This window comes from Poecilia latipinna, unplaced genomic scaffold (genome assembly GCF_001443285.1).
Source record: "Poecilia latipinna isolate Pla-1442-1.1 unplaced genomic scaffold, P_latipinna-1.0 Scaffold1501, whole genome shotgun sequence".
NCBI lineage: Eukaryota > Metazoa > Chordata > Actinopteri > Cyprinodontiformes > Poeciliidae > Poecilia > Poecilia latipinna.
In genome coordinates this window covers 221091-233310 of record NW_015114117.1, presented here as the reverse complement: position 1 = coordinate 233310, position 12220 = coordinate 221091, and the positions used below count along the sequence as shown (strand labels likewise).

At 37.2% G+C, this 12220-nt stretch overlaps 1 protein-coding gene across 1 annotated transcript in view; it reads left to right on the top strand.

The window, feature by feature from the left end:
- Nucleotides 1-5210: 5210 nt before the first annotated feature.
- The window catches only part of akap1b (A kinase (PRKA) anchor protein 1b), a 17807-nt gene continuing 10797 nt past the window's right edge, over nt 5211-12220 (top strand). Inside the window, exons 1-6 of the mRNA XM_015057949.1 lie at nt 5211-5366; nt 7349-8871; nt 9701-9825; nt 11495-11621; nt 11781-11899; nt 12013-12190. Coding sequence (XP_014913435.1) covers nt 7374-8871; nt 9701-9825; nt 11495-11621; nt 11781-11899; nt 12013-12190 — 2047 coding nt within the window. The 5' untranslated portion in view covers nt 5211-5366; nt 7349-7373. The remainder of the gene's footprint in view (nt 5367-7348; nt 8872-9700; nt 9826-11494; nt 11622-11780; nt 11900-12012; nt 12191-12220) is intronic.

The window sequence follows — 12220 nt, the reverse complement described above, 5'->3', positions numbered from 1 at the left end:
TGGCGGGCCCGGGAAATAACTGTTAGCCTAAAAAAAATTTCATTAAAATTTTAATTTTTTTTTTTTTTTTTTGGGGGGGGAGGGTTTATGTGGTTTGACTGCTGTATTTTTTTAAACATACTTACCACAACATTTATGTCATCCAGCGGTGAGGATGAGTGAATCATGACATCAGAGGAAGACAGCAAGTTGGTCTTATGCAGAATGGAAAAGCCACTTAATCCAAAGTGATTCATTTTAAAATATAGTTTCACTTAAAAGTGTTCTATAATCTAATTATGCTTTGGCTTAGCACCACTGATTTTAAAACTCAATTCAATGGTCAAGAGAGGAAATGCTTTGAAAATTATCATACATATGTTACCTTGGATTCAATTCATTTCCAGCTTTTGGGAGGCTGCTCTAGGTGTGAAAAGTTTTTATTATACTGTTGTAACTATGTGATCAGTGTTTATTTTGCTTTCTGCTAGTTTAACAAGAATACAAACTCATAAGACTGGTTAAATTGCATGTTTCTCTTTATTTTATTGCAAAAATAGATACTCCATTAGTTAGAATTGCTTCAGTTTAGATTAGTCTTTTAGCAATATAACACTTCGTTGTGTTAAAAATTGGAAAATCCTCATCCCTCAAATTATTCCCAGCAACTTGACTTAGTGTTTTTGACTGTAATCCACATCTACAGCACCGAATACCTCCTATATGATTGTTTCTTTAAACTCCATAAAAGTTATGCTGGAGTTTAGCGTTTGCATGAAATGCTTGCCTTTTAACAATTACTGATGTTAAGTGCAGCAGTCTGACATCAGTTAAGGCATCATAATAAAACTACACATTTGTAATAATTGATTTATATAAAATGTAGATTTAGTTTTATATGTTAAGCAGAAAATGTGAAGTGTAAAAACTGGGTTTCATCAATCTGGACTGGTAAGAAATTAGCCAACCAGTCCATTTCATCTAATGGACTGGTTGGGCCTACCAACATTCAGAAAACCAGAGTAGGATCATTCATTAAATCCATTTTGAATAACTCAAAGGCACAATCTAAAGAGTCATTCTTTGACACCATCTGTGTAGACAGACATTATCTGTGTACAGACATTCTTTGGTATAAAGCGTGTTGAGTTATATTCCAGGACATAAAGACAAATCAATATCTAAAAGACGGGTTTCAGTCAATGTTGACCACATTTATCTTTAAAGGCACGAAGGTACGACATTCTTCTTTTAGCTGCTTAAATCCTGGACAGGGATTCTTTGGACGCTTTCATTAAGACAAATGGTGGAAATGCTCTCACATCAAGGAGGGAGTCCTTGGTTTTTTCCATTGTAATATTGCTGAACAACAATAACGTTCATTCCATAGCACCTGGCCTGGTTGCCACATAGACAAACACAACGATGAGTAGAACCACCACAGTGATTGTAGGCACCACCACTGTGGCCACCTGCTGTCGGGCTTCCTGCATAGCCTGCTTCCGCTCCTTCTTGTCCTTTGATGTCTCTTTCTTAGGTTTGCCTTTAAGCTGCCTCATGATGTCCCAACGACCCTCTGTCTTCACTGTTCTCACACCTGACAACAACAAACATATGATAACGTCATAGAGACATAAACATCAGCTTCACATAGACATTTTCCAAGATTAATTTGGTGATGGATGACTCTTTAATCCATGCTAATATATCACGTTAAGCTTGTTAGCAAGAATAGCTACTAACTTTATTTTTGCTGGTGTTCAGAGGTGGGTAGTACTGTTTAAATTTACTTGAAAAAATATTTTGGTAACAAAAAAAGTTTTTTTTCCCCAAAAGAAAACTTTTTTTGGGTGGGGCAAAATGTGTAGTTTATACTGAAGTATTGAAGGTATAGCAAAGGGGTAGATGTCGTTTTACTGCACTGTAGTTTTTAGTTTTACTTGAGTAGTATGAACTATTGCTCTTACTTGAGTAGATTAATTTTCCTTTTAAAGAAATAGAATCTAATGTTTACATTCAGGGAATGTAAACATTAGATTCTTAGATTTCGGCAACGTATGAGCTAATGCTTATGCTAATCTGAGCACAATTACTCACGATTTTCTACATGTTACTATTTACATCATTATTGGTTATTATTAATACTCATGATCTGAAACATTTAAGCGTGACAAAAGAAACGCTTAAGAAATCTGTAAAGCTCAGCTACTTTGTAACATTACATTATGTGCCTATTCTTTTTGTACTCTGGCTTACTGAGGGAGGAAAACTTTAAGAACTGTTGCCACCAAAATAAATGTGAACGTTAGTTAAATTGTACAGAATGTAAGTTGTAAGGTGTCCTTTAAGCTGTTGACAAGATTATATAAAACAGAAACGAAATTATCAGCTTAAAGTATGGTGGTTAACAATAATAAACTAGTGTCGTCAGAAATGATAGTACACATACACTAACCTTAACAAATGTGGTCTTCAACACTCCTGGTTGTTCTGACGACTCCGTAGGCTTGACACGAACGTGTTTTCTAAATGTTGGGGTCCAGCGTGCAAATACCCCCACTTACACAGGATAAGAGACAGAGGAAGTAATGCCAGTACTAAAACGATGAATGTTTTTATTTCAGGTTATTTCTTTCTTTCTCTTTCTTTTTCTTCCTTCTTCTTCTTCTTCTTCTTCTTCTTCTTGCTTTTTATTGGCGGTTGGCAGAAAACGTGAAGTAGCATTACTGCCACCTACTGGTATGGAGTATGGTTCAAGATCTATCTATCTATCTATCTATCTATCTATCTATCTATCTATCTATCTATCTATCTATCTATCTATCTATCTATCTATCTATCTATCTATCTATCTATCGGTCTGTCTGTCTGTCTGCATATGTACACACATTCACACATACATACCTACTACATATGGTCAACTTTTATTAAACAATTCCGTTTTATTTAAAAATCGAATAATGATTTGTATATGCTTACTACTAAGTTCTTCAATACTAAACTAACTTTGTCCTTTATATTTTCAAACTCTCTCTTCACACATCTTCTCTCTTTTTCATAGTTATGTCATTCTAATATAACATGCTCTATTACTTCATATTTTTCACAGTGATCACATTTACCAGTCTCAGTATAATTAAGTCCTGTATGTCTAAATCTCTCTTGCCATCACTCTTTCTTTCTTCGTCCAATTCTTCTTTCTCCTGCTATATTTTGAATCTTGTCAAATCTTGTTTTTTCTTCATCTGCCATTCTTTCATCGGTTTTTGTTTAATGTTACTCTTTCCCTCAGAATTACTTGTTTTTACTATAAAACTAATAAGATTTTGAATAGCCCTCTTTGTTATTTTATCTGCAATCTAATTCCCTTTAACTCCAGCATGTGTTTGTACCCACATTCTTTCTTAGCATAAAGAATGTTTCTGTTAAATCCATATTGTGTATTCTAAATAATGTATGTAATATTTCTAATAAAATGTCTGTCCTACTATCTGATTGACTGTATTTTAAACCTAATAATGCAGAATTTAAATCTGAGGAAATTGTTGTTTTTAATGGTTTCATGTCTTCTATCCATTGCATAGTTAATAATATTGCCAACATTTCTCCTGTATGTACTGATAATCCATCTGTGATTTGTTTTCCTATTTTTAAATTAAATTCTGCTTCTACAAATGCTATTCCTGGTTGGGGGGGGGGTATTGTTTTTGCTGCATCTGTATAGATGTGAGTATATTGACAATAATAGTTTACATATAGTTGCACTGAATAATTGTCTATGATATAAGATTGATACTTTTTATATTCTATTGCTTCTGGTAAAATCAAGGGTGGGATAACTGGTATAATACTAGTGTAGTTTGACTCATTTTTAAACAATTAATTTGAAAATCTTTCATTTTCTTTTTAATCTTTGAAGACGATGATGCAAAGAAGGATTCTTAAAACCAAGAAAAATTAACAACCCTGACCATCCTCTTTGAGTCTTGAGAAAACAAAGTGTCTTCAGTCAGAGGCTTCTTCAGGTTTGCTGTAATACAGACTGCTACAAGAGATCTTCCCTGCCAACAGCCAACATTATATACAATAACTCTGAAGAATCTTAGTTACTGAGTTACAACAACATTTAATTTCGCTTTTGGGTCAGTAAAGTATTTTTGGTTTGAATTATCCATCCAAAACTTCTCATTTCATTTCCTTTTTCTCTGCATGGATTTAAAATTCCCCATGTTGGACGACCCAGCTTAATTAAATAAATAAATTATCTAACCAATAATTTATTTAATTTTGTTATTCTCAAATCTAAAGGCATTCCTCCCATTTCTACTCCTTTGTAAACTCTACATTTCACAAATTGTTTCTTCGTCACTCTGTGATAAATCTTTGTGTTTAAGTTTTATATTTTCTCTTTACTAATATTTGAACCATGAATTTTAATGTTCTTGCTAATATTTCAACGTTCTCGTCATCTTTTATTATATTTGTCTTATCTATTTTTACATATAAACCCTTTTTATACCATTCATTCTTTTAATTATTTTCCTTTTTATAAATTAATTTTGTTTCTTTCCCTACTGTACGACAAAAATTGGTCAAATAACACCAGAGTGTTCCTTATGAATTTTTTGTTACATTTTTTGTTTGTAAAGTCACAGCCATTCATCATCATTTTTTGAGTCATAGCCGAATATGTAATCATGTCTTTAATTAGCCGAATTGCAGGAGGAATTACCCTTAACACTGTTAAATTTAATTAAATGTGTATTTGTTTTTTGACAAATAATAAAACAATAAAAAAAATGCCATCTTGAAAATTTGACTATATTTACAGTGCAAACTGTGTCTGTCGCAAAATAATAAATAAATAAATAAATAAATAAATAAATAAATAACCTCTAGCTCACTTTGACTACACACTTCACTGGGGGGGGCTGCTCAAAAGTAAAACTGTATTGATATATTTGACTGTTCAAATGTGTTTTGTTATCAATTGTTGATAGTAACCTCAACAAGTCTTATTTCAGACAAGCAGTAGACCATATCATTCAATAATAATAATAATAATAATAATAATAATAATAATAATAATAATAATAATAAAACCAGACAAAGGGTTATCTGTTATTTAGAGGTTTTGTCCCATATTATTTTTCCTATATATATATATATATATATATATATATTAAAGTATAATTTCAGTGGAAAATGCGGTCTCGCTTGACGCGAGAGTACATAATCGAGTGTCGCGAGATTTGAACAGCTGTTTGCACTGTTTTTACAGATTGAGGCAGATCGGTTAAACACGTGGGGAGGAGATCAGTAAAGCGATTGAAAATATTCAAACAGCATTGTTCCTAGCGTGGCAGCATTGGGGACCTTAAACTACTGTAAGTAAAGGAGACGGGTACATTTTTGGACGGATCTTTGAACGTTCTGTGCATTTGACATTGTTATTGCTTTGAAAGCAGAGAACGCTAACATAAAGAATGTCCTCTGATGCTCCCTGGGAGTCCTGCAAGCTACACAAAGTAAACTCTGTAGTAAAATAAGAGCAATGTCATTGAACAACCAACTTTCACGCTTCCCTTGGTTGTCAGCAGTGCGCTTTTGCTGCGTCCCTGTTACGAGAGTTAAATAACCGGACATTGTGCTGTGCACTTAAGGCATATCTTCAGGCATATCTTAGTAATATTCGCAGAGGCTCCATCTGACGACGTACTAATTGTCTGAGGCAGCCGCTGGATGTCGTCTGCTATCGGGCTAGCTTTGGCGGCTATGAGCTAACTGGCGGCTATGAGGCCTGTTCGGGACAGTCGCTAACCCGCGTGCAGCTCACACGTGCCCTTTGCTTAGCTCAACTTGTGGGATGTGTCGTCTGGTTGTACGGTGGGAAGGTCAAATCGTACAGGCTAATTTTCAATGAATTGGAATTGCGTGTTCCCTTAACGGATACAATGCGGTAGTACTCATTGCATTGTGACTGTACCAGAGCAGGACAGTGGCCTCCAAATGGGCTACTTTGTCCTGGCTCTATGAACAGGATCTCCCTCTACAGTAAGGGCTTACGCTGGTGGAATATTTAAAAGCCCACCAGCAATCAGACATATATACCAGTCGAGATTAAACCACTTCTTAAATTAATGAAATCATTTAAGCTGTATTTTATTGCAGTTGGATCAGAGTAGAAAAGGATAGACTGATAAGATGCACTAAGGCGGTTCTGGGGGGATCGGACCCTCTGGCTTGAACTAGTTTTGGTGCCCTTCACACGTATTTATTTTACACCTGCAAATTGTAATCAGTGGGCAATAAAGTCTGGAAAAGTATGAAATTTGATTTTATTATTTTTCAGGTATGGAAAAAGCCAATAAAACTGTAAAGTATTTGTATTTCCAGACTATTCTTTCCTCTGTTTGTGACCTCTGTGCCCTTGTAATTTGCTCCTTCCCTTCCTTGTGTATTTGATTTTTTTTACTTGTAGGTGTGTCTGATCTTTCTGTTTTGTTTTCTTTCATTTCATCCCTTTCATCTCTTGTTTGTCTACTACTAATATAATTTCTTCCTTTGTTGTTTCCTTGTGTCCTACCTCGCTCCCTTGACCGTATTTCTTAGCTTGTGTCCTTTCCTTCTTTTCTTCCATAATGTTTTCCTTTCTAGACCATTTAGTCTGTCATCCTTTTGTCCTTTATCCCTTTTTTAATTCCCTAACTTTCCTCTTGACATTATTTTTCCTTTTATTTCTTCACTGGTCCTTGTTTCCAGTTTCTAGATTTTGCAGAAGGCATTTTTGAAGTGTGTCTTCTGTAGAAGTGTTTGACATTTAATTGCCAGTGAACTTTAATTATTTATATTTTGTTTATGACAAGAGATTTGGAACTCTGAAAAGTTGAGTCTGGAAAAGTGTAGAACTTTTAACATTAATCAAATTGTTAAAATTAGTGTAGCAATACATCCAGGGGACAGATACACACACACACACGTAAATTATTTTATTAACGACAGACATGCTGTCCAGATGTCTATCTCCAGAGTGTAACCTGCTTTCCGGTAGAAGTTACAGAAAAAAGTCAAAATTAGCTGTGCAAAATAAACTGTTTTTTGCTGAAATATCAGTGATGATGCCCTGAATTTGTCAACATTGGCAACTCATCATGAACTGTTAAGGTTATTCCCTTCCTTATGTCAAAAGAAATATCCCTTACTTTGGTTTGTTTTGTTGTTGCATTAAACATCCTGCTTTTTGATGCATTTACCAACCACACGAAATGGAATTGTTTTTTTCTTTTGCTTTCTTTCATTCTTAGTTCAAAAGCAAATCATTTCAAAACGTTGCTAATACCGGTCAAACGTTTGTGTGTGTTAATTTCAGGTGTAGCGTTTGGTGTCTCATCGAAATGCCAGTTCGGTTTCGGTCTGTTGTTTCCTACACGATGCCCGGAGTGCTTGTGCTTATTGGCTGGTGGTGGTACACCTCGAGGAAGAAAGAGCGACCCATCGGACAGAAAAGCCCCGAGGTCTCTTCAACTTCTGTGAGATTTAAAGACTCTCATCAAGATTGCAACAACGGTTTGCTATATGAAGAGGAAAGCCCAGCCTTCACAAATCACAGCAACGAGAACACAGAGAATGAAATTATTTCCCCGACGCCTCCCCAAGATCTTGAAGCAATATCTTTACTGGAACAAACGTGCAATGATGTTCATTTTTGCGGCAGAACGCTACATAAGGAAGCTGACCGACCATCAAATATAGTTGCACCAACATTTAGAGACAGTGATTTGGTAGAGGAATTGGTGAAACCCCTCAAAGGCCCAGAGTGTGACTCGACCCCTGACTTTATCGATGAGTTGGAGAAATGTCCAGCCACAGAGTTGGATCCTCTTCCAGAAGACTCGGTAGAGGAAGTTGTTTTGTTGTCCAATGACCCCAAAGACGCCAGATTTTCCCCCATGGCAATAAATCTTTCGGATGCGGAGCGGCCAGAGCCAGAGGGTGAAGTTGCAACGCATCACAGCGCTGTAACTGCACAAGAGGAGGCCGTCTGCTTATTCACATCGACGGAAACACACAGGATGGCGTCATCAGATGGAGACTCTCTAGAAAATGCCCTTTCAATACAGGATTTACACAAATGTATCCTCACCAGCACACCTACCATCCTTTCCTCCACAGTCCAGGGTACATCCACCTCGTTAGATACCTCAGTGGATGTGCATTTTAAGGAAAACCCTCAAGAAATGAGTGATCTGGAGCTACTGGCAGCTGGACTCATTACTGAGGTCCTCTCTGCAGCCACGCAAGAAGTTCTTGGGACCAGCAGCTGTGAGGTTGCAGCAAACACTAAACCCTCCAACATGAGTGTTACTCTGGCCGGTGGCACTCGATCCTCACAACTTGATCCAATAACGGAAGACTTTCCTGCTGATGTTCCCTCACAGGGAAACCATGAGCATGCAGAGAAGGAAGTCCAGGGAGTGCCAAAAGGCGGCTCAGTGACTCCAGTGTGGGTTGAAACCAGGATTCTGAAAACCAACAGCGCACAGAATGCAGCCTGGCCAACACTACCACACCAAAGGGAAACGCTACTTAACAAACATAAATGTGACGATGCTGCAGTGCTGACTGAAGACTCGGCCTGCAGCACATACCACTCTGAGGAAGGGAACAGCAGCGAGGACCTGCAGAGCAGCACCCTGGAGAATCCAGCAGGTGTTTTAAAGATTACAGACTCATCAGCAAATGAAACTGTACCACCTCAGTCTGCAGCTGGGAGCATCACAAAGGAGGCTGAAGGGAATTCTGATGCTGCATGTGGCATAAAGAAAGTTAACGGGGACGACCTGAGGAACGGAGCTCACGGGACATGCGAGTTGGACACAGATCAGTCTGGAGGTGAGACATGATTATTTATTAGTTTTATTTGCACATCATTACTTCTGAAATTTTTAGTGAAAACTTCTGTTTTCTTAAACATGCATTTTAAGTATAAACAGAATAAAATTGATGATAAAAAGGAATCGCCAGGTGATTCCAGGTACTTCTGCAAATAGAACACAACACCTTGTACCATCACAGCTAAAAGACATCGAATACCGTCCAAGACTGTCTACCTCAAAAACATGTTGCAATCTCTCATGGCTTGTTTTTAAATGTAAAATTTCTCTTACATCTCTGTAGAAACCTGCAGAGATGTATTTTTTTTAGTAAGGAATTATGGCTATGTTTACAATATGTGAACAGCTATGTCTAGACCTGAAAACCTGCCTCTTAATACAATGATAATTAAGGTCAGTGTTATTAATTAGGTTTAAAAACGACTGAGATGGACTGACACTACTGTTTGTGCTGATATATTGTGCATCCCTACTGGTTTTCGATGTTGAGGTCGGTGTAAAACGTGAAAAAACTGCTAGCTGGTCTTGAAACTAAATAATCAACTTAAAAAGACAAGCAAGGTTTCATATTGTACAGTGAATTCCCTTTTAGTAGTCAAATTCTGTTATTCCGTTCTTGAAATCATATGTCCTTAACTCCTTTAAGCAAACCTGATTATATTAAGACCTAGTTACAAAAGTTTATTTATATGTCATCCTAATTGTTATTGATGGCTTTCATAATGATAAGGTAAGTTATGCATGTATCTATATTAGCAAAAGCTCAACATTGCATCCTGCTCTTGATGTTTCTGGGAATGAAGAGTGATGGCTCCGTCTGTCTGTAGGTTCTGATGTAAACAGCATGGATTCTGTGGACAGCGGCTGCACCATGAGTTTGTGTGAGAACCAGGGCAACAACTCTACATCATCTACCTCAGAACTCGTCATCTGGGAGATTGAGGTCCCAAAGGTTAGTCAAAGCAACCAGTGATGCCTAAAACACATGACCTCTACTGTCTTCATTGATGCTGCCTTGATGTGTGTGTGTGTGTGCATAACCTAATTCTTTTGTGCAATTGTGCAGTATTTTTCTCTTAATATAGGAATTTATTGTCTGATACTCAAATGCACTTACAAATACAAGTTATTTTTATATTTGGATCAAAATGACCTTATCTGAGCATTTTAACAATAGGAATATTTAGTTTGAATATCAAATGAACATCAATGAGAACAAGGAACCTTTGTCATAAATAATGAACTCACTTGAAGCAGTTTTGTTAGAAGGGTTAGAAACATGAGACAAATATTGTATGAATGTGTTGGAATAAAAGATTGCTGCATTCTGTTTAAAAGTTTAAATTCTGGGAACAATTTTTGTTCCTCAATTTAGATTAAAACTTGCAACAACAAAAAAAAGCGACCCAAATCACAAAAAAACTTAGTTTTAAAACATTTTTTACACATTGCCGAATATGTGCAAAAGCACTTTTGATAAATGTCCAAAACGGCTTCTCCGCCGTTGGCACATTGAGCAGCGTGTACACACGGTTGATGGGCAGCGCCAAGATTTTCCTCCTGGCTATGACTGGTTGGGAGCAGGGCACAGGGAGGAGACGCTTGATCTCTTCACTGATTGTCTCATAAAAGGCCATGACATAGTGACAGTTTTACCAAATATGTAAGAAACATATTTTATAAAAGTTACATACATACATTGCCTGGCTCTGCCTGCGCTGCAATTTCAACAATAAATATGTAGATATACTAAATGGTTTGAACTGTACAAAGATATAAATAATTTACTAAAGGGGTGCTGCATGCTCCTCCAAAGTCTATTGACATGTTGGACCTCAAATAGTTTTTTTAATCAGTTTTAGTTCAGGCAAAGCTCTCTACACACCAGCAACTGTAACAGGGATATGTACGAAATATCCATGAAGCAATCAAGATCATCAGAAAACGGCATGTAGTTTCATTTTGTGAAATTCATTTAGGAGAATAAAGAGGGACATGCTGGGAGAAAAATGGCAGATTTATCTGCAACTTACCTGTAAGCTAAGGTAGGATACGCGCTATTCAAGCCACCCAGCCTCCAATAAAAATGATTATTTTTATTATCATTATAAAGATTTTTTTAATTTTTTTATTTCTGTCAGTAATATTTCAGTTGTGGTGTGTATTTGTAAAAAGAGCAAAGAGGGATCGAAATCCCCATAAACTTCCTGGAATGATGCTAACTGACATGTCATTGAACACAGGACTGGTCAGCTTGTTCACAGGGACTGAGAGGAGGCATTAGGTTGATGTGGGGGTCGGGGGGGTCAGGACTGCTGCTGACTGACTCATCTGTTACATGTGGTAAAAGGAACAGGGACAAGTTGAATTTCTGAATATCTTGGTAAATATTTTCACACCAGCCCTGTTTAGACTGCTTTAATCGAACTCTAGTCTGTTTGCCTGGAAAGTCCAGTTGGTTTGAGATGTACTAAAACACAACAACAAACCATTTCATGCAGACACAGCCCTTGGAATTGGTCGAACTTTTCCCCCTGAATGACACTCCATAAGGGTGTCTGGATTTTTTTCCCCCTCATTTTCTAAGATGTCCTCTTGTCCCATTTGCTTTCTTGTGTCAGCATCTTGTAGGACGATTGATTGGGAAACAAGGGAGATATGTCAGTTTCCTGAAGCAGAACTCTGGTGCAAAAATCTACATTTCCACTTTGCCTTACACACAGGATTTCCAAATCTGCCACATTGAAGGTGAGTCTGGAGAAAATGCCCTTCATCTTTTTAGGCAGAATCTTTTGTCATAAAGTGGGAATTTTTAAGTTTGCTAAATGAAGTATATGACTAAGTTGGCTATCATTCTACTATCGGGTTGGTCTACTTTAATGGAAATTGTGCTTAATTTCTCTCCAGGTTTGCAGCAGCAGGTTGATAAGGCACTGTCATTTATCGGCAAGAAATTTAAAGATCTGGACTTGACAAATCTATATGCACCTCCACTCACGTTGCCATCACTTCCCATAACCTCTTGGGTAAGACTGAGATTCCTTACTGCTGCTGTTTTTGGAATACTTACAGGAATTGAAAACTTTGGGAGTTGGTGTGGAGGAGTTGACTCTTTTTTTACCATGATGTTTTTCCACAGCTCCTCCTGCCTAGTGGAGTGACGGTTGAAGTGATTGTAGTCAACATTGTGTCAGCTGGTCACATCTTTGTCCAGCAGCACACCCATCCCACCTACCACGCTTTGCGGAGTCTCGACCAGCAGATGTTCCTTTGCTATTCCCAGCCGGGTACTCCAGCTCTGCCCTCACCCGCTGAAGGTAATCCTTGCAAAAAAAAAAAAAAAAAAA